This window comes from Aythya marila (genome assembly GCF_965140915.1).
Source record: "Aythya marila genome assembly, chromosome: 1".
NCBI classification, from domain to species: Eukaryota; Metazoa; Chordata; class Aves; order Anseriformes; family Anatidae; genus Aythya; species Aythya marila.
Genome location: NC_139042.1, coordinates 113,653,261 through 113,672,599, shown reverse-complemented (window position 1 = coordinate 113,672,599; position 19,339 = coordinate 113,653,261). Strand labels below are relative to the sequence as shown.

Sequence of the window (19,339 nt, the reverse complement as noted above, 5' to 3'; positions counted from 1 at the left end):
AGATGGCACTGACTTCCACTGTGTGGTAACTTTGCTATATGCAAATCAGACCTCAGCTGAATCCTAGCAGATAACACATCTTTCAAGAAGGAAGATATTTCAGTGCAATACAAATGCAACAATTGGCACAGTTGTGTGTGTGTGCTGAACACTTTTGTCAGAAGGGTTTCCAAGAATACAGAGTCAAGTTTGGACAGTCTTAACGTCTGAGGATTGCTGTTAATAGAAACTTTCTTCACCTGATTCAGTCCACTTGGTCGTGTCTGTTTCTTCTTTACTGTACATAAACGGGGGAAAATACCTCAGTTTTCCTTCTGACAAGACAGTTTGTGTTCTTGGTTTGTTTTTCCCTTTTTCCAGGTAGTAAGGCATTGGCCTCTGATCACCTACATGGCATTTAGATAGTGGTCTCCAGTAAGTCTGCTGAAAATTACCTTCATAACACTATATGAAGAAGCTTTAGTATCTTCAAGAAATGAAATAATTTAGTCTCTCAGCAAACTTTTTCCATCCAGCTACTTGTTTGTTGCTAATGATATGCAGCTCGCAGTACATGTCTCTGCAGCCTGTTCCAATCTCGTATTACTGCAACTCACTGCTAAATGAGGGATCGGTTACTTCTTTTCTTTACCAGCTTCTCCCTTTATCACAGTGAGGCTTTCTGCATCTCCCTGCTCTTCCTGAGCAATTTCAGTTTAAGCAGATGAGCTAGGTTTCAATAAATTGGCATGTCTGTATCTTGGGTCAGGTTCTACAGTGCAGGCTGAGCAAGGGCCTGTTGGCTTTTGGCAAGGGGTGTCAGCTCTTTGTTCAATAAAGTGAAGGTTAAGAAACTGCTTAAGGTTTTGTTGTATGTAAAATGCCTCAATAAGGGTAAGCGCGGATATTCCAGCTATTGGATGCATTTTATGGTAATGACAGGTTTCAGAAATAAGGGGAGAGAGGAAGCAATTTAAGGCTAATTATAAAAGAATTAATGTAAGGAGGTATCATTTACTGAAATATTTACTGTAGTGAAATCTAATACTGAATATGGGAGCTATTTTGTACACTGAAGGACAGATTAAAAAAAAAAAAAAAAAAAAAAAAAACTCTTGAGGCAAGCAGTATATAAAGAAACCCTAACAGCCTCTAAAGGTCCCAATTATTTTTTTTCTCCAGCTTTGAACAGAAATGCTGAATGATACTTTCTCCCCTGCATTGCTGTAAGATATTTATTGGTTAACTGAAAAAAAAAATTCCTTATTTTCCTCAGGAATATAGTGGTTCTTATGGAAGGGAAAGATCAGATCAAGTATCCACTGAGTGATGGTAGGAACTGCCTAATGAATGTGTGCTGTTATTTTAGTGCATGGAGCACATGATAATACAAAAGTACTGGTTGCTTCACTGCACTTAATTAGCCCTCTGATCTTACATCCTGTCCCTACCTGTGCAGTACTGAGCTGGAGAAGACACAGAGCAAGTACCGATATACATCTAAATAAGGAATTTAAATTGCTTGGGTCATTTGGCTCAGCTGATGACAGGCTTTATAGACCAGCTGAAACCAGTAGTCTTCCTTATGGCCTCCTCCAGCTCTAGCTGAGATCTTCTAACAAGATGGATGTTATTTTGCAAGACTAAATCTTTATTTTTTTTTCTGTTCTCTGAAACTGAAAGTGAGCATGGAGTTGGGACACTCAAAAGCTCATCTCAAAGGTAGAAGAGACCACAATGGGTATTTGGTAATCGTTTATAACTTCTATTTTATACTAAATTTTCTATTTTGTACTTAATACAATTCTATATTGTACTTGATCTGTAACACTTAGGATTGGTCTTGAGGCTGCCCTCTCACAAGCCTGAGTGACAGCTGCAGAAGCTCTCTATCCCATCTGAGTCTGCACCTTGTGCTTGTGAGATGTGCTACCCCCTGCTTTTGAATACGAAAGTAGTGTCCTTACCACTGGAAGACCCATAAATTCCAAACCCCTTGTAGTCAGTGAGAAGTTGCAGGATGGGCAGAAGAAAATCCTTACCTGACTTAAGCAGAACTTCCATAGACGGTCTATCCTCTAGTCTCTGCTGTCCAGCCTATGTAAATGACAAATGCCCAACCTAATTACTTTCAGGCCACATTTCTACTGTTAATTATCGTTTATGTAGTCCTACTGCATCTTGGATATGGGTTAAACCATGTGATTCACTTAGGAAAGTAAACTGTCATTGTAAGAATTTAGCAAGGCTGCGTTAGCAAACTCTAAATGAGTTTGCTAACCTCTAATGAGTTTGCTAATCTCAGCTGATTCTGCAGCAGCTTCCACACACATTGTTACTGATGCATTGATTCAGCAACTGTATGTAACCTTCTTTCAGAGAGGAATTACCCATGCAAGAAAACTTTACGAAAGGGTATGTTTACTTCTCTTGTGCTTTTCCATGTGGTATAAGGGCAAGAAAAAGTAGCCTGATCTAAAGGGGCTGACATCTGAACATGATTGAGAGTGGGAAATTAATGATTAATAAACTCATGAACCAAGAGGCTGCAAAAGTTTCTCACTGATCTATCATGAGATTTCATGCCAATCAAGAATTCAGGAAAAGAAACTTGAAAATAATCAACCCCCCACTTGATTAGTTTGACAGGCTGAAGTTTTTGCTTTTTTTAAGTCTGTAAGGGAGTCAGAGATCAAATGCTGACGTTTTTGCAGATAGTTTGGAAGGACCTGATTCTTCCATGTTGCAGAAGCCCTTACTGAAAAGATCTGAAGCATTAGGCAGCTTCAGGATGCTATACCTACAGATCGCTTACTGTAATTTCAAAATGCATAGCAATTATTGCACTCAGCATTCACTTGCCACCGGAGGTGTGATTAGGGAATTTCTGTCACAAGAAAAAGTCACATACATGACTGGCAACAGGGATTCTGTACATTCAGTCCTGAAACATACTTCAGTGTGATTGTATAGATGCATCAACAGTCAACCTGAATCAAAACAGAGTAAAAGCTAGAACAATGGCATGGGCGCATCTTTCCCTTGCAATGTCACCAACCATTTCCACTGCCTTGCATTACTGTTATATTTGAACTGCCACAGTTTCTTTATCTGCTTTCTTGTTGAAATAAGAGATCATGCATAAATTCTATGAAAAAGGAATTCCTTTATTTTTAAAAAAGGACCATTTTTCCATTACCAAATGAAAACTTTACAAAGTAAAGTATTTCTCCTCCAATAGTATTTTAATATAAAAACTTAAATCACTTTCTCTGGTCTTTCTGCTCTAACAGGAAGCCCGGTGGCACTGCAGGAGACTGAACCCAGATAGTTTCAGCCCCACTCTAGTACCTGATCACAGGTTCATCACTTGTTTCAGTAAAACCAGTTCTGCGGCCACTTACCAGAAGCAAAACATCCTTTAACATCAAAACAAAAATACAGCATCTTCACTAGCCCAGAAGAGACTAAACTCTAATAGCATTATTACAATGAGAAGCTTTGTTAAAAAAAATTTATTTTGAAAGTTAGACACAACCTTAAAATTGTACAAAGACAACAAGCACTCAAATTACACAAAAAATTAGCAGTGAGTACAATGCGAACACAGTAACAGTGAGTCTTGCCTCTCTTTATATGCAAATATAAATAGAGTTAATCCTTGTCAAACTTCCAGCTTTTTTTTTTTTTTTTTTTTTTTTTTTTTTTCCCCTCCTGAAAACCAGCTCATTATGCTGCAAAACCTAGCAGGGAGCATTTCACTGTTCAGTTCAACAGTTCAACAGAATTGTTAAAAGGGGCTCTGACTAAAAATAGTCCTTCTATCATGAGAATATCCCATACTTTGTAGAACCAAGTTTCTCTCTCAATTGAACAACAGCTTTCCCTTTCATTATGTCCAATGTGTCACCTCCTCTAAGGACCTGCCAAATTACAGGCTTCAAGTGTTTCAAAATACTAGAACTCACGTTTGTTTTTGTTTTTTTCAAGAACATGCATGCTGAAACTAACATGGTGCATACACATAAGTAGTCACAAAACAGAGAATGTTCCTTTTGTCTGGTATTTTACTCTTTGAAAGTATTGTTCTGAGAAAAGCACTTCAGAGACATTTTAGCTGTGAGTTGGCTAAAATAATGGAAGTACATGATCAGAGTAGGGTTTTTTTGTTGTTGTTTTTTAAATTACGCTTAGTTTCAAATATATTAATAAAATCACCTGGAAAAAAAAAAGTATCCCTTATAGCCTGTCCCTTTCAAATGCGCATATGACAAAAAGTAGAAGCTGCTAACATCCTCCCTTTACTTTTGAGAGTATTCTTTATATGAAATAAATGGAAAAATAACACAATGTTCTTGCAGAAAAAAGCAAAACCCCATAGAGATTGTTAATCAACGTAACCACAGCCTCTGTGGTAGGAATTTGTTATTACTTAGTTTTAGACATACCAGAAAACCTCGGCTGTAAGTCTTCCCTAAGATCAATACTAATTAAATCAAGGTTATGCTTTATCCAACCACGGCCACAGCAGCAAAATTATGGTATGAACTTGACTATTTGCAGGACTCAGTTCCAAGACTGAGTGGAACCATTTTTACTTTAAAAGAAAACAACTGTAACTGTCTTGTTCACGATTCGGGCTATGTCCATGAATATAAACTCACTTATTATTCTTTCTAGCTTACCTAGAACTAAATTATTTTCAATTGTTTTACCTCGTTATATATTGCATATAATCTGGTAATCTTGACTTTCACGAGGCTTCACAATTTTTTTTAACGTAAATATTCCACTAGTAAGACAGCACTGTCCTACAAACTGCTGTGCATTGCAATTCATTTAGTTCCATTCAAAATCCTGCTGATTTATTTCCAAGCTCTTATAAGTTGGTAGCCTATGGCTACACTGATAAGGTTCCTTACCAGGCTCATATCCTCTCCAGTAATTCTGCATTAAAAATACATTGAAGCTAGAGTAATTTCTCAAAATACTTACACAATTGTATTCTGTATGCAGAACCTAAATTTACAGACTACTTTGTAAGTTGGGAATAAGCTTTTGATAAACTAGGTGGTCAAATACTACTTTGCCTTATTGAGGATGACTGACTATTTTTTTTTATCAAAAGCTGTCGATACCACTACCTTTTATTTTCAATTTATTTCTTTATTTTTAATGTAATGGGAGGAGTATAGGTAATGTTATCATTAGGTTTTTCAAAATATCTGTCAGTTTGCGGGTCCAAGGAAAAACATACGTTCAATTCTGCCTGACATGGTTATGGGGTGTAGCCTGGAAAGTCCCATGTTCACAAAGACTGAGCTAACTAGCTCAAATCTGTATCTTTTAATCACACCATTCTCTCAACACTTTTGTTTAGTGGAAGCCTGTTTTCTCTACACTTCTTTGTTTCTTGTTTGCTTCAATTCTAAGATGGCATTCGTAAGGTGAAAAAAAAATTAAAGCAAGGATATTGTTTCACTGTAATGAGACAGCAGCTGTAAAAGAACACGTTAAATTATTGTCAGGACAGAAAAGGCTATTGGCAGTGTACCTTTCACTTGGCTTAAGAAAATTTATAACAGTTCTAGCCCAAGGCAGTTCATGATCTTAAGCAAAACTCAAGCTTGTGCAATAGCAAATGATATTTGGGAAGGCATATTTTAATACCTAGGATTAGAGAAAAAAAAAAAAATCACTACTGTTATTTGCCGGAAGTTCTAAACCAGCAACCAGTATCACTGACAGGATTTCTGTGACCACATCAAGTCCCACTACTTTCAACAGGGACAAAAGGTGCACTGGGGTACTGAATACCTGCGTGGTGGTACATGTGGATAGGCAGCCTTCTGCTTTTTACTTTTGTCCATTTGTTCAAACTCTTCACAAAGCAGGAGACCTGGCTATAACCTAACACCATCTGCATTCCTTCAGGAGCTAATTGCATAAAACCCAGCTGTTACTAAGTATTATAAGTTTCTTTTAATCCAGCAAAGGAGACTCTCCTCTAGAAACAGCACGGAAACAAAATGAGCAGGTCATTTTGTCTCTTTTAGCAAATACTTAGTGTTGCTGTAAATATCCTGAATAAAAGAAATAATGAAAAACAGATGCTGTGAAACTCTACCAGGGAAAGGAAGCTGACCAGTACTACTGGCTCCGCTTGAGGGAGTTAGAAGCATGCTTACACCGCTATACCCACTGAGTGGAGGATTTCTATGCTACTTAGAAGATGCTTGGCACCTCCCTGAATCCAGAGCATTTAAAGAAAATCTAGGACAGGCAGAAGTTGGTCATAATCCAACACTTTGCACAATGCTCCCTCCTTCCATTCAAAAACTTCATAGCATACTTATGTGGAGTGGACTATTTGGCATAATCACTTGGAATAGCTTAGTAATAGCTTACTAGATTTGGGAAAGAGTATTATTGAAAATTTTCAATTTACAACTGTACTTTTTGCCAGTTCAATAGCTGTGATCTTGGCACAGAGTAAGAAATATAGTCCAGGTGTACAATTCCAGTATAGCTTCAAAGTATATATGCATTCCTATTTGCTTGTACAGCTATTGGATAGCCTTCCTTTGTGGTAACTATTCTGAAAACTATTTTAATAATTTTTACCTCCTTTTTTTGAGGTCAAGGCCAAAGAAGTAGAGTACCTTCACGGAGAGCTGGAGGAGCCTCTTCTCCTGTGCACCCTAAAAAGCTCACTCAACTCCTCTATTTAGTGCCTCTCCCACACCCAATTTAGATTCGGCATCTTTTGTCCTGCTGGTAAGAAAAAGGCATTTTTCCCCTCTACTAAGATCTTGGTCCAGTGTAAGATTCATTTGACAGCAGCTGCACTGTAAACCACTCTGTTACTGGTTTGTCCATTCAACTTCCAAAGATTGGCACTGGAACCGAAGGGAACGTGTTGAACAGAGAAAAGGAAACACTGATTTAAAAGAGCAGGCATGGTAAACCTTCAAAACTCCTGGCTTTATGAGAATAGTGGAGTTCAAAGGTCAGTACACAAGAACAGCTATGTAAGCTAGATAATGAACGCATCCACAGTTCCATCAAATAGGGTAAGAATATTCTAGAAGAAAAACATTTCCTGGTTTAGATTATAAGCCAACTTGATTAGGAATTTGCAGTAATCCTCCCCTGAAAGACCAGTTATATTTAACTAAACATTCTTAGAGCTTCTTGCATTTCAAATGCGCAGCACTTCTTGGTCACTCACGGACAGGATACTGGACAAAGCAATCCACTGACATGATTAACAATTCCTACTGCGTCTTCCTCCTTGCATGCTAAGATGCATGGTTTAGGTAAGTGAGGTCCTCCATCCAAGTGCCTTTTTCTCAGCGTCAGTTACAGCTGGGCTGAGCGTAGACAGGACGTATGCCAGGCACCTTCCCCACGTTCAACACGAGTTCTACGTCAGCGTAGCTCTGAAGCCTACTGCAGGGTTAGCAACAGCCTGCGGCATACCGCTCAGTTCACAAATAGATTGTCATTTCTACAATAATACAAAATAGCTTGTAAAATCAATATGTAACACTGTATATATGCATGAATATAAAAATAAACCACACCATCAATATGTAAAACTTCACAACGATGATGAAAACAGTCTTCTTCTCAACGATCTTCGGTGTTGATGAGTTGGTTCTCATTGTCATACCCGTCAGGCAGGTATGCTTTCCTTAGCTGGTCTGACTTAGGTATCGAGCTACCATTCTTGACGTAGCGAGACAGGAAGGCTCGCACAGAAGGATGATCGGCCTTCTCGAGCGGAATATTTGCTTCCAGGCACATTTTCACAAAGTCCTGGATGACGCTGGTTTTCTCTGTTTGGGCAGTACTGTTGCACTGAAGGGATGCCGTCAGAGTCCTTTGCTTCTTCCTGATGTTCTGTTCCTCAAACTCTGCCTTCCGCTTTGTATGCGTTTTTGACTTGAGGTGGTCGTTGATTGCAGACTTGCGAACGTGATTCAGAACCACATTGCAGGAAGTACAGAAGAGTTTTCCTCCATCCTCATGAAGCTCGCTGCCAAATTCGGTTACGCGATCCTGAGGAGTTACATAGAGAGCAGTCTTCGAGCGGTTACGTGATGGAGCGGACTTCACTCCAAACCGTTCCATTGCTGCCTGCAGTGAGCTCTACCCAAAAAGCTGAAAAGAATAACATAAAACGCTGTTAAAGCATGCTGATGATTTCAATCAAATAGTATTAAGTGCAGTCTAGTCAATATCCAGCATAGTGCTCGTTGCCATCTAAAAGCCAATTACATGTAAACCATTTGTGAAACTATCATTGAACAGTTCTACAGGTCTCCAAATAACTTTGGAAAGGGAAGTTTGTCAGGGGTCAGTGTAAAATATTTTTTAGTTTCTACAGGGACAGAGCTCAATGGAATCCTTAAACTTAATTTGTTCCTCAATAAAAGTCACACAAATTTAATGTTTTTTTCATCAAGGTGGTTTTATCCGTTATTTTTTGAGAAAAATGGTGCTTTCTCAATGTTTAAACAAATTTAACAGTTTACTAGTTATGCTGACTCACTATTTTTCCATTGACTTCCTGAAAATCTATGTTACTTCTGTTAAAAAAAACTCAGGTGTCCAAGTATCAGGCAAGAAGTCCACTCTGTCCCTTACAAAGACCAGTAAAAAGACCTAAGCTTTGATGGCACTCACTTGGGAGTACCCTTCAATTTTGCCTCTGCCTCAACCCCTAACTAAGACTCAAAGACTAACTTAGAGGCCTAACTTAAGAGTCAAAAGTGAATCTTCTTGTCACTGCAACCAGAGATTGCAAAGAAACTGCAACAAAAGCAGCCTACTGTGAACAGAAACTTGAATATGCACATTTCAATTCCAAAGGAAAACCATTTTTTTCCAAAGAAGACAACAACTTCTCTATGAAAGGTAACTGATGCATAGACGAGACAGCTGGACTGTTTTGAACATCACTTTAAATTATGTTATTATCTAAGCAAGCAGTAACCTAGACTAATGTACTAAAATCAACCAGGACCTATTTCTTTTCTTTGTTGTTGGAAAACGTAGGAGCTGGTATAAATCTCATCCAGGATAATTTAAATCTTTTTTCAAAGTAAAGCTCTGTTCAGGTTTGATTTTTTTTTAAGCAAAATAATAATTGACTTAATTTTCTACCTACTTTCTACTAAAAAAAAAAAAAGGGTTTCTTAAGAATTCCATGGCAAATATTCTGAGGAAACATAACACGATGGCCAACATTTATTTATGGGTATGAATGACTTCAAGGAACTTAGTATTATCTGTGTTGATTACAAGAAGGAATGAGCATCTGAATACCTCTAGATGTGCTACTCTCTGCATTTACTTTGTTACACACATGCTGCTGTTGCAACATTTTAAAAATCCACCTTTAAAAGACCGAATTTGCCGACTAACTTGTTGACTAACAAGTTGAGCTTGTCCATCTTTAAGGATTGAATAGTTTTTGCTGTTCAGAAGGCCATTCGCTTGCTCTGGGAAAAGGGTAAACAAACAGAGAATTCAGTCCTCAAGACAACAAGGACACGCATCGCTCCACTAAGAGATGACAACCTTTAGTAAATGGGAGCCAAAGACCTTGCTCTTCGGTATTTTCTTAATCATTTTTTTTAAAGTAATTTGCAACTTTCCAGGACCATCAGCCTTCAATGACACTGCATAATGAATGTGAATGTTTAAGATAAGTTTTTACATTCTTTTGGATCTATCCACGCAACTTTCACAGACAACCTAGTTTCCTGAAATCAAAGTTTCAACAAGCCTTACCCCAAAATAACGCTGCCACTCAGGAGTTTGACATGTCAGAACGAATGATCTCCGAAACCGGGTGCCTGCAGTTACGCTACATCCAAATTAAGAACGGCAGTTCTACGAATAGCTCAAATAGTAAAAAGCGGGATATTTTTTTCCAGATCTCAAGGCTTGGCGTGGATTCTCAGGTATGACTGGGTTCCTGCGCGGGGGGGAAGGCGTGCACCCAGCCGGCCTATTCCCCACCTACTCCCCGGTGCACTGGGAACCGCACCGAGGCTCCCGGCAGCAGCAGGAGCCCCGCGGGGAGCCGCGGACCCCGCTCCCCCGGCCCCACTCGCGCGGGCGGCGAGGCGCTGCTGCGGCTGCGGGGGCTGCACCCCGGGCACCCCCTGGGGAACGGGGGCGCCTCCTCAGCGCCGCGCCCACACCGCACACACACGGGTCTCTGTGTATACACCCCGTAACCGCACACCCAGCGCCCCCGCCCCGCCCCGCGCCCGGCCCCTGCCTCCCCGCTCCCCCTGAGCGGGGACCTCGCCCGCCCCCCGCCGCCCGCCCCCGGCCCGTCCGTTACCCGCCGTTAGCGGCCGTTACCGCCGCGGCCTGCCCGCCGCCGCGCAGGCAGCCGGCCCTACCCAGGCTGGCGGCCGCGGTAGGCGGGCCCTAGCAACCCGCCTAGCAACCGCCGCCGGGGAGGGCGGGGCGAGCAGGGAGGCCGGCGCCGATTGGCTGGCGGCGGCGGGGCGGTGGGGAGACGGGCGGCCGGCCGGCCCAATAGCGAGCCGGGAGCGAGGAGGCGGGGCGAGGAGGCGGGCGCGGCCGGACGTGAGCTGCGCGGCGGGGAGGGCGGCCCTTCCGGCGGGGCAGGGAGGGGGCCGCTGGGTACGCGCAGGGCGGCGGGGGCAGCATGGCGGAAGACGAGAGCGACCAGGAGGCGGAGCGCCTCAGCGAGGAGCTGGAGGCCCTGGCGCCGCCCGGCCCGCCGCCGCCGCTGGGCAGCCAGGCCTACTGCCGCCGCTTCTGCCAGGTGGGCGGCAGCGCTCGCTTTGGGGGGCTCCCGGGGCCGGGGGGGAGCCCGCACGGCCCAGCCCCGGGGTGAGGGGGGTGGGGGGGGGGAGGGGGTGCTGGGCCCTGGGGTGCGGGAGGGGCCTGAGGGGGGGGGGCGCCAACAGGTTGTGCTCCCGGCCGGTGCCGCCGGCAGGGTGCTGGCTGCACACGGGGTGGCACCCGGGGTGTCCCGGCCGCGGTGCCTGCCCTTCGCCGAAGCACACGGCCTGGGCGATGTCGGATGGAAGCGCCTCGTTGCCTCAACTCCTCGGCCGCTTAGCGCTGCGCCTGTGCTCTTCCATTTCAATAAAGGGGCTTCTCCGTTACTGTTTTCTGTTCTTAACCCGCAGTGGAACACTTAATTAACAATTTGCTTATTGCGGTTGGCATCTGGAACTCTCAGTGTGCTGCTCAGTGAGTCTCCAGGTTGCTTTTTGGTTTCATCTCAGTCCTCTTAAACAAATTTTTGAACAGACAATAATATCCATTCTGTACGGGCTCAACACATCCATTTTGACATCTGTAAGGCCAGTAAAAAGAGCAGCAGAGGTTTTTGGAAGTATGGGGTAAATCACAGAATCACGCGGTGGTTCTGTAAGTCACAACTGCATTTCATGAAGTTGGCAGGTCGGAAGGGTACACAGGCTTCTGTCAAGATTACAAATTCTATCTTAGATTTTTCAAGCCATACTTGCTGCATGTTGAACTCATGCTGACAAGGAAGTGGAGGCAGGGTGGTAGTTTCATATATAATGCCAATCCCATGTCATGGACAAAACTAGGAATTAGTGGGGAAGAGGACAAGACCCGGGGTTAAATTTCTCTATGAAATGGTTGTAGCACAGTTATTGATGGTAGAGTATCCAAGTCACTTGACCTTGACTTCTGCAGTTTCTTCTGTATAGCAAGAGCGCCAGGCCCTCTCCCCTACTTTGTTTTGCTTCAGGCAGCCAATGCTCAGAGTTTATAAAGGCATCTCTTTCTTTTGTTTTAAATTTATTCTAAACAACACGTAGTTGAAATAATCCTGTTGGAAGTGAGATAATACACTAATACTTTGTCGTCAGGGTGTTTTCGTGTTGGAATTTGGCCTGGTGATCAGCAGTCATGTGCTCACTCAAAATACGGTCTTCCATGTTTTGTTCAAGCATGTTTTGTAAGAATATATTCCTCTAGTGAATTAACTATGTAAATGCAGGGTCTCAACTAGTGTGCTAGCATAAGAAGCCTCTATCTGCTTGTAACTTCTCATGGTTTTATACCCAGTGAAGTTCTGAGTCCTCTATGTGAGCTCATTTACTCTGAGGTTGGCAGTGGGATATTTGTGTCTATCCACACCTGGATGTACAGAGGGCTTTAGGCCCTCAGTGTACTCAGGAAGTGATGGAATGTGTTTGTGTTTACTTTTTGAGAAAGTATTGGAAATGTGTGTCAAGTTTAGGTCACCTCTCCCTTTTAACATTTCTTATAAAGGATGATTTCTCATTTAAATCATGTTATTTGATTAGGTGTGGCTTTCATTTTTCCAGGTATGTCTCTTAGTTTTTTCTCTCTGCCTCTATAGTATGTTGGAGCATGTTACTTTGTACTTTCCTATATGGGTCTTCTGAAATCAGATATTCTGACTATTGTACAGATCAAGCCTCTCCACCTCATTCCACTCCACACTGATAACACAATTTTGCTTGTCTTAATGTTTCTTTGGCGCTAATACACGTCCCAGTTTGGGTAGTGTGTTCCTTTTGTTTTGTGTCAAAAGTTGAGCAACAGTTATAGAGAGTTACTTCGCAATAATACATGTGCTCACACTACCTGAAAGAAACATTTTTATTGTTCATGTTAACTGTTGGTGTTAGTAGCCAGTAGTTACATGTATATAGTTCCATTACCTGTAGTTACATTGCTGTCTTAAACATGCCTGCATCCACGCTTCTTGGAGCTGCAGCAAAAGCGAAACAAGGTGTCATTTAATGAAGGTGGAAGCAAAGACCTTTTGAGTGATCTTAGAGTGAGAGATGGACCTAGACCTTGATAAGCGTTAATGTGCATGCCTTTTGTTTCAGGAGTCTGTTAAAAAGGTGAAAAAAGTCTGTGAACAGCCAGTTGAGTGCTCTGGAGGCCTGGAGTATTGCAGCTGAACTTCGCTTTCAGATAGTTGATGAAGTAAGAGTTGCCAAAGGTGACTCTGGATTATCAAGGCATTTTCCAAAATGTGCTCCTCATCGCAGTTCAGCGATACAAGAACAAGTCAGAATGTGGTGACTCTAGAGCCATGTCTGTTTTCTGGGGGTCTGTTTCTGTGTTGTAGGTGGGCATGGCTGCACAGTGCCATTACACCCTGACCCTTCCAAGGCAAATGGAACAAAATGTTTTCTTCGGTTACTTGAGGTTGATAACATGGGGGAGACAAAATCAAGATTCCTGTGGCTGGGAATGAAGAGAGATAATTGGAAGATAAGTGCCCAGTTGATGCATCTGTGTTTCCTTCTAAAAATTGGTGATTTGGCATTTCTTCATGTTTGTAAAGTTCACTGTGTATTGAAACAGTGGTTTGGAAAAACAAGGTTAGTGTTCCCGGCTTTGGGAAGCAAAGGAATGAGGCCTCTGTGACTAGTTCGATAGAAATTTGACAGGTGGCACCTTAAGGAGAAGCCCCTTAGTCCAGACATTTGCAAGAGTTTCCTGAGCTCAACTGGTTCTGTCACATGCAGAATTTGTAATTCTGTTCAGATTTTTTAGGGACTCCTGCCCTGCCTCTGTGACCCGAGCCCCTGGGAGCTTCCTGCATGAGGGAAAAGAAATAAAGAGGGGCAGATGAAGTAGTGTAGGCAGTTTCATTTGCTGTGAGGGTGGAGGGAGTGCTTCTATAGTTAGAAGGATGAATTTGACTTGAGAACAAACCTTAAGAGCCAGATGGGAAGGGAACATAGCTTGTTTTGTTGCACTTAAGGTGGCTGTAGCTTCTTCAACTAGATTATTCTCTACAGAGACTTTTCTCATAACATCAAGATGTATCAAAATGTTACAACTTACACCCAGCATTTCTGTAGTTGTCCACATGGCTGCATAACTGTACCAGGTGTTGATTTCGTGTTGTTCAGTACCGACTCAAACACAAGGTGATTCTGGTGTAAAGTAATGCTGCGAGGGCTAAATGCTACTTGATCTTCTTTAACTGGGGAATCAGCTTACTGCTTTCCAGTACGCGCTGACCTCCTGAAATAAAGGTTGCCTGGTTTGCTTACGTGAATTGGTGCTATCTTGAGTCACAGCTAGAATAGAAATTCTTGGGTTTTTAAGTTCAGAAGCTAAGAAGTAAAACGTAATAAGTAGACAGTAGAGAAGATGGTGGTTCCTGGATTTATTTTAGTACACACACACACACAGAAAGAAACGAAATAAGTGGTATATGGCTTAACCACCATCTATATCGATACCACAGTCTATGTCTGTTTTGGTGTCTTCATTACGTTGTGTGGACAAAGGTAGTAAAACAGACACATCTTTGAATGTACTTCCAACTTTGGGAGTAATACACTTCCACACTTGTTGCCATGTGCTTAAATTTGATGGTATTTGTGCTTGATACTTACTTTGATCTTCAAGACAATAGTTGTTAAATTGCTCTTGTATTTTATACAGAAAAGGCTTCAGGTTTTGCCAGACTTCAACCATCATTAATTTTGGACTGTTGGTTTTTGGGATACATTTGATATCAATACACTGTTTCGAAGAAGTCTTGCCGAGCGGAGTGCTAGTAATGGCAAGTGATCTCTTAAATTTGTTTGAACCTTTTTTTTCTTTGAAAAGGAAAAATTTGAGCCAGTTGTTTCCTCTTGCAATGAGGTGTGGTGTTCTAGTTTTTTTTTTCTGTAGCTTTTTGAATTAAAAAAAACCTTTATAGTTAGTGGGTCAAGTTTTGAGAGCACCATTTCAAGTCACATTTGTCTTATTTGACAGACATTTTTAGTTTTCATAATGTGTGATATTGCTAATTAAATTAAAGAGCAAATTATGCAGTCTGTAATAACTAAATTTAAAAAGCATCCAAGAATACCATATTGATTTGAAACACAAATTTGAAAGTTTGTGTGTTCTTTTTTTTTACTGTCTTTCTCCTTTTGGCTGGGGAAAAAAATAAATGTGTTCAATTTGTTGAACACATGTAGGCTTCCAGGTAGCTGCTTAGTATTGTGCTGCTTGAGATGCAGGATGAAAAAGAAATCCTTACAAACTACAAGTGGTAAGCACCATCTACCCAGAAGTTGAATGCCAGATGTAAGCTTCAGTTCTGTTAATGATGACATGTCTGCAAAGAATGGTGGTGATGGCACTGTTTCCTTTCTCACTTGATAAGAAACCTGATAAGCCACTTGTAGCATACCTGGTTGTCATCAGTCAACTTTTAGGGAGAATTCAGGACAGGAGCAGTTGACTTAGAGCCTCTTTATTTGCAGATTGATTTATTTGTACGCTGAAGGAGGCAGTCCTTAGTGCTGCTTAGTGGCCTTCCCACTAACATCATGAAGTCTTTTCTTATTCACATACTGATTCCCTCTTCGTAGTCTCCTCAACCTCCTGTCTGCTTTATCTTGAGAAATCACCTCCAGTGCTGTAAATATTAACCCCTTCTTTCAGTTTTTAGAAAAAGGATAGGTTTCTGGGATTTTAGCATTATTTTGTTTTCATTCCTTTGTGCCTGTATACTTTTCAGCATCATGGTAATGTTTTTCTCCTCCAGTTCTCTGGAACTTGTTATAACTCAGTCAGCAGCTTCTTTGTACTGCTTCTTTTCCAGTTTATAACACCTTCTCTCAAAGGTTAGCTTTTGTATGAAAAATAAGCTTGCCAGTTTTGTATGAAAAATATACCAAGATTCTTGTAATGTAGAAGTTGCAGGTTTGTACACCTAAAAAGAAGCATGTCTTTTGAATGATGCTGCTGCAGCATAATCTGGCAGATTACAGATGGTTTCTTGCTCAAATTTCTTCAAGTAATAAAAGGCAGATTTATTTTAATTAGGTAGCATAGAGATAAACAAAAGGTAGCACAGAAATTAGGAAAGGCCTGTTTTAGATGGCAGTTGTTCAGATGAGAATAAATCGTTGTGTTTTTAACTTGAAACTCACCTTAAGTTGTGTCCTGCTAATATCACTTGTGATCTGAACTTGTGTGTTGATGCGTCAGTTTGCATGTCAACTGTCTATGTGTGTAATCAAAACAATTCCACAAACTGGTTGATTTTCACTCTAGGAGGGACTAATTGAAAGGTGAGGAGAAATATTACACCTTCTTGTTTCATGACTGAAAGAAGTATTTATATTGAAATCTTAAACATGTACATTAACTCTGTGCTACAGGGAGTCAAATCTAGTTTTCTAGGATTAACGTATAATTTCACTGCTGTTCAAATGACAGATTGTAAATATGGATGGAAGCTTGCTCTTTGGTTAGCTAAATGTAAGGGATATGTGGAACGCTGCCTTAGGTAGTGTTCATACTTAAAGCAAGCTGCGCCAAATCCATGAGCTTTCAGTGGCTGCGGGTGCATTTAGCTTTGAGGGTAGAGCCTTGGCAGAAACTTGCCTTTATAGAATGTGTCATACTGTTGCTGGGTGATCTTTTTTCTTTTGCCAGAAGTATGGTTATGTTTGGTTACTCCTTATGTAATACTCACATGTGAATTGCAGTAAAGCCATTACTTAAATCCATCTTTTAGTTAGTGATTCAGAATGGTTTTGTGTGATGTATCGATTAAATAATGTTTTATGCAGCCTGAAAGTTTTTAAGATCTTTCCTACTCCTATTTGGCCGATAAATCCCTTTCTGTAAGGATACAGTTAGCTTGACTGTATGTCAAAATGTACCAAAATTATGGCCATTGACTCAATAAGATTAAAAAAAGTAAAAGGTTTGTTTATTTTTTTTTCTGATGATTCCAGGTAGTATACTCCATGTAGAATACATCTGGCATTACTCGCAATTTACTTGTACTCTTCTAGAACTGAACTTTTATATCTGAGCTGCGCTGGTACTTCTGGGGTAGTCAGCCAGTGTTAGCTATTGCTTTTAATGATGGTCTTTAATTTTCAGGAAAGTCATATTTAAACAAGCTTTTTTTTTAATATTATTTTTTCTTTGACACTTTAAATCCTTTTTGGTTGATTTTATCTTTTTTCTGTACCAAGCACCATATTTGTTACTTCATTTTTTGTGCCAGCTAGCTTTCTTGATAACTGTAAACAGCAGTACTCACAGAACTGTTGTGGCTTTAGTCCCACGGTGACATCCTTCACTGTTACATCTCACAGGAAAGAAAAAAACAAGTAACTTCATTTAAAATGATAATCATGACAAAACTTCGCCATTTCTTTTTGTTGTTGCGGAGAGGGACAGGAAAAGTTGTAGCAACCTCAGGCCTAGAGTTGCAAAAAACCTTTGCTTCACATGTCTTACAGATTTTCAAATAACACAGTTACTCATAACATTTTAATTTCTTTACGTGTTTGGGGCATATTCCAATCGCTATGCGCTTAGTCGCTTATACACAAGGGTATAAGAAAAATTGCACCCAAACAGAGCTCAGGAAGGGAATTGCTGCAGAAATTCATGAAAAACAAACCAACTACCTTCTTCTGTCTTCCTGCACTGTATATTGGACAAAGAACATGCCACTCTTCTGGCAGTGTTATGTGCTTCTTGCTTGGCTGGCTTCATTAAATCAGAATTATTTTTCTTGTTAAAAATGTGCTCATGAGCATGAACTTGAAATACTTAGGCATTTAGCATTCAGTGTAGTTATTGGATTTTTCTGAGGTGTTAATGATACAGCTTCTCAAGATAAGGGTGACCATATGCATGTCCCTTAGAGTTTTGTTTTCCTTTAAGAATATCAGAAGTGATAAAGTTAAGGATTTTGTTTTCATTTGGGGAATTCTCTTGGTTGTTTGTTTTAAACCTTGACTTATTTGGGTTACAGTCTCATTTCAAAGCATGGCACCAAAAAAAAGGTGTTCCTGTTAAAGAAAAAGCTATTGCATGAGGGTGCTTAAAAGCAGACATTGACATATGTATGGAATTGCTAAACAAACTTTTTTTTCCCTTACAAATAGAATGCGTATGCAGGGTGGCTTGGAATTTATTTCATGCATAGTTTAGCACTTCCTTTCACTGTTTTATTGATGATAGTTTTAAGTCTTAAGAATTTGACTAATTTTAGATGTATGTAACTTTTTTTCCTGGGACTGACAGATTGCATGTTTTCAGGTATCCATACTCCGAAAATAAGTGTGCCATTCATATTCACAGAACCACAGAATGGTTTGGGTTGGAAGGGACCATGAAGACCACCCAGTTCCAACCCCCTGCCATGGGCAGGGACACCTCCCACTACACCAGGTTGCCCAAAGCTCCATCCAACCTGGCCTTGAACACCTCCAGGGAATGGAGCATCCATGACTTCTCTGGGCAGCCTGTGCCAGTGTCTCACTGCCCTCTGAGTGAAGAATTTCTTCCTAGTGTCTAATCTGAACCTACCCTCTTTCAGTATAAAGCCATTCCTCCTTGTCCCTACACTCCTTGACAAAGAGTCCTTTCCCAGCTTTCCTGTAGCCATCATTAGGTAATGGAAGGCCCCCATAACGTCTCCCCCAGAGCCTTCTTTTCTCCAGCATGAACAACCCCAACTCCCGCAGCCTGTCCCACGGGAGAGGTGCTCCAGCTCTCTGAGCATCCTTGTGGCCATCCTCTGGGCCCATTCCAACAGGTCTATGTTACTCCTCACCAGTTTCAGGTGTGTCTGGGGGGGGGTGTGTGTCTGTGAATTTCTGTGGATATATTTGAGTTGCAGGCTAATTGCCTACTCCAATGCAGTGTTGCTCTTGACTAGGTCCTTCTCTATGCTACCTGTGGTACTTCATGGTCGGGTGGTCAGCCAGTTAACAAAGCCAATGCCAGTGACCGATGGCTTTGGGGAGAGCAGGCTGTTTGCTGGTGAGCTAGCCCCTGAGCTAGCTTGCTTTGGGATCAGGGGAGTCTGTTGGTGCAGCACAGGCAACTAATAAGACTGCACAGGCTTTTGTAAGGTAGGACCATGCCTGTCGGAGACTGCTGTGTCAAACATGGTTCTCAGCATGACTTTCTGTTGCATTTGTTCTGAGCTCTGATTATCTGCAGAAGCAGTAACCCTGACATTAGTACCAGAATCTTACCAGAAGTTCATATATGTCTAATTAAGGAATGAAATGAGCAAATACAGTAACTTTGATCTCTCTATATGCTTTCATAAGCATCAGATAGAGCCTTCTATTTATGTAGTTAGTACCTTTCAGAGGATATCTTTTTCAGCTCATGGGGTCTATCATCCGCAGTATCCCTTCACTGAAGAGATCCATAGCTCGATTTCAGTGTGAAAAACTACCTCTTGTAATTCTTTTTGTTCCTGTTTACCAACCTCATTGCTCCTTAAGTGAAATTTATTTTGCTACATAGCATTTGTTGCCTCCCTTCACATCTGTTCTAGTCC

General features: G+C 41.2%; 2 protein-coding genes across 6 annotated transcripts in view; one reads left to right on the top strand and one right to left on the bottom strand.

The window, feature by feature from the left end:
- Window positions 1-3,139: 3,139 nt before the first annotated feature.
- Window positions 3,140-10,413, bottom strand: CGGBP1 (CGG triplet repeat binding protein 1). Of its 3 annotated transcripts, none has more exons than XM_082759303.1 (3): window positions 10,343-10,391; window positions 9,781-9,892; window positions 3,140-8,145 (listed from the first exon to the last, which is right to left on the bottom strand). In XM_082759303.1, exon 3 carries the CDS (start codon window positions 8,113-8,115, stop codon window positions 7,612-7,614), a length of 504 nt encoding a protein of 167 aa, XP_082615429.1. In that variant the 5' UTR covers window positions 8,116-8,145; window positions 9,781-9,892; window positions 10,343-10,391; the 3' UTR covers window positions 3,140-7,611. The 3 variants fall into 3 exon arrangements, with proteins under 3 accessions (XP_082615429.1, XP_082615430.1, XP_082615428.1); XM_082759304.1 differs by having other exon boundaries at window positions 9,781-9,856; window positions 10,343-10,383; XM_082759302.1 differs by lacking the exon at window positions 9,781-9,892 and having other exon boundaries at window positions 10,343-10,413.
- Window positions 10,414-10,657: 244 nt separating this feature from the next.
- ZNF654 (zinc finger protein 654) overlaps window positions 10,658-19,339 on the top strand; it is a 35,608-nt gene continuing 26,926 nt past the window's right edge. Inside the window, exon 1 of one of the 3 annotated variants that reach the window (XM_082780002.1) lies at window positions 10,658-10,795. In XM_082780002.1, coding sequence (XP_082636128.1) covers window positions 10,676-10,795 — 120 coding nt within the window. In that variant the 5' untranslated portion in view covers window positions 10,658-10,675. The remainder of the gene's footprint in view (window positions 10,796-19,339) is intronic. The other 2 variants (XM_082779999.1, XM_082780000.1) reach the window with 2 other exon arrangements.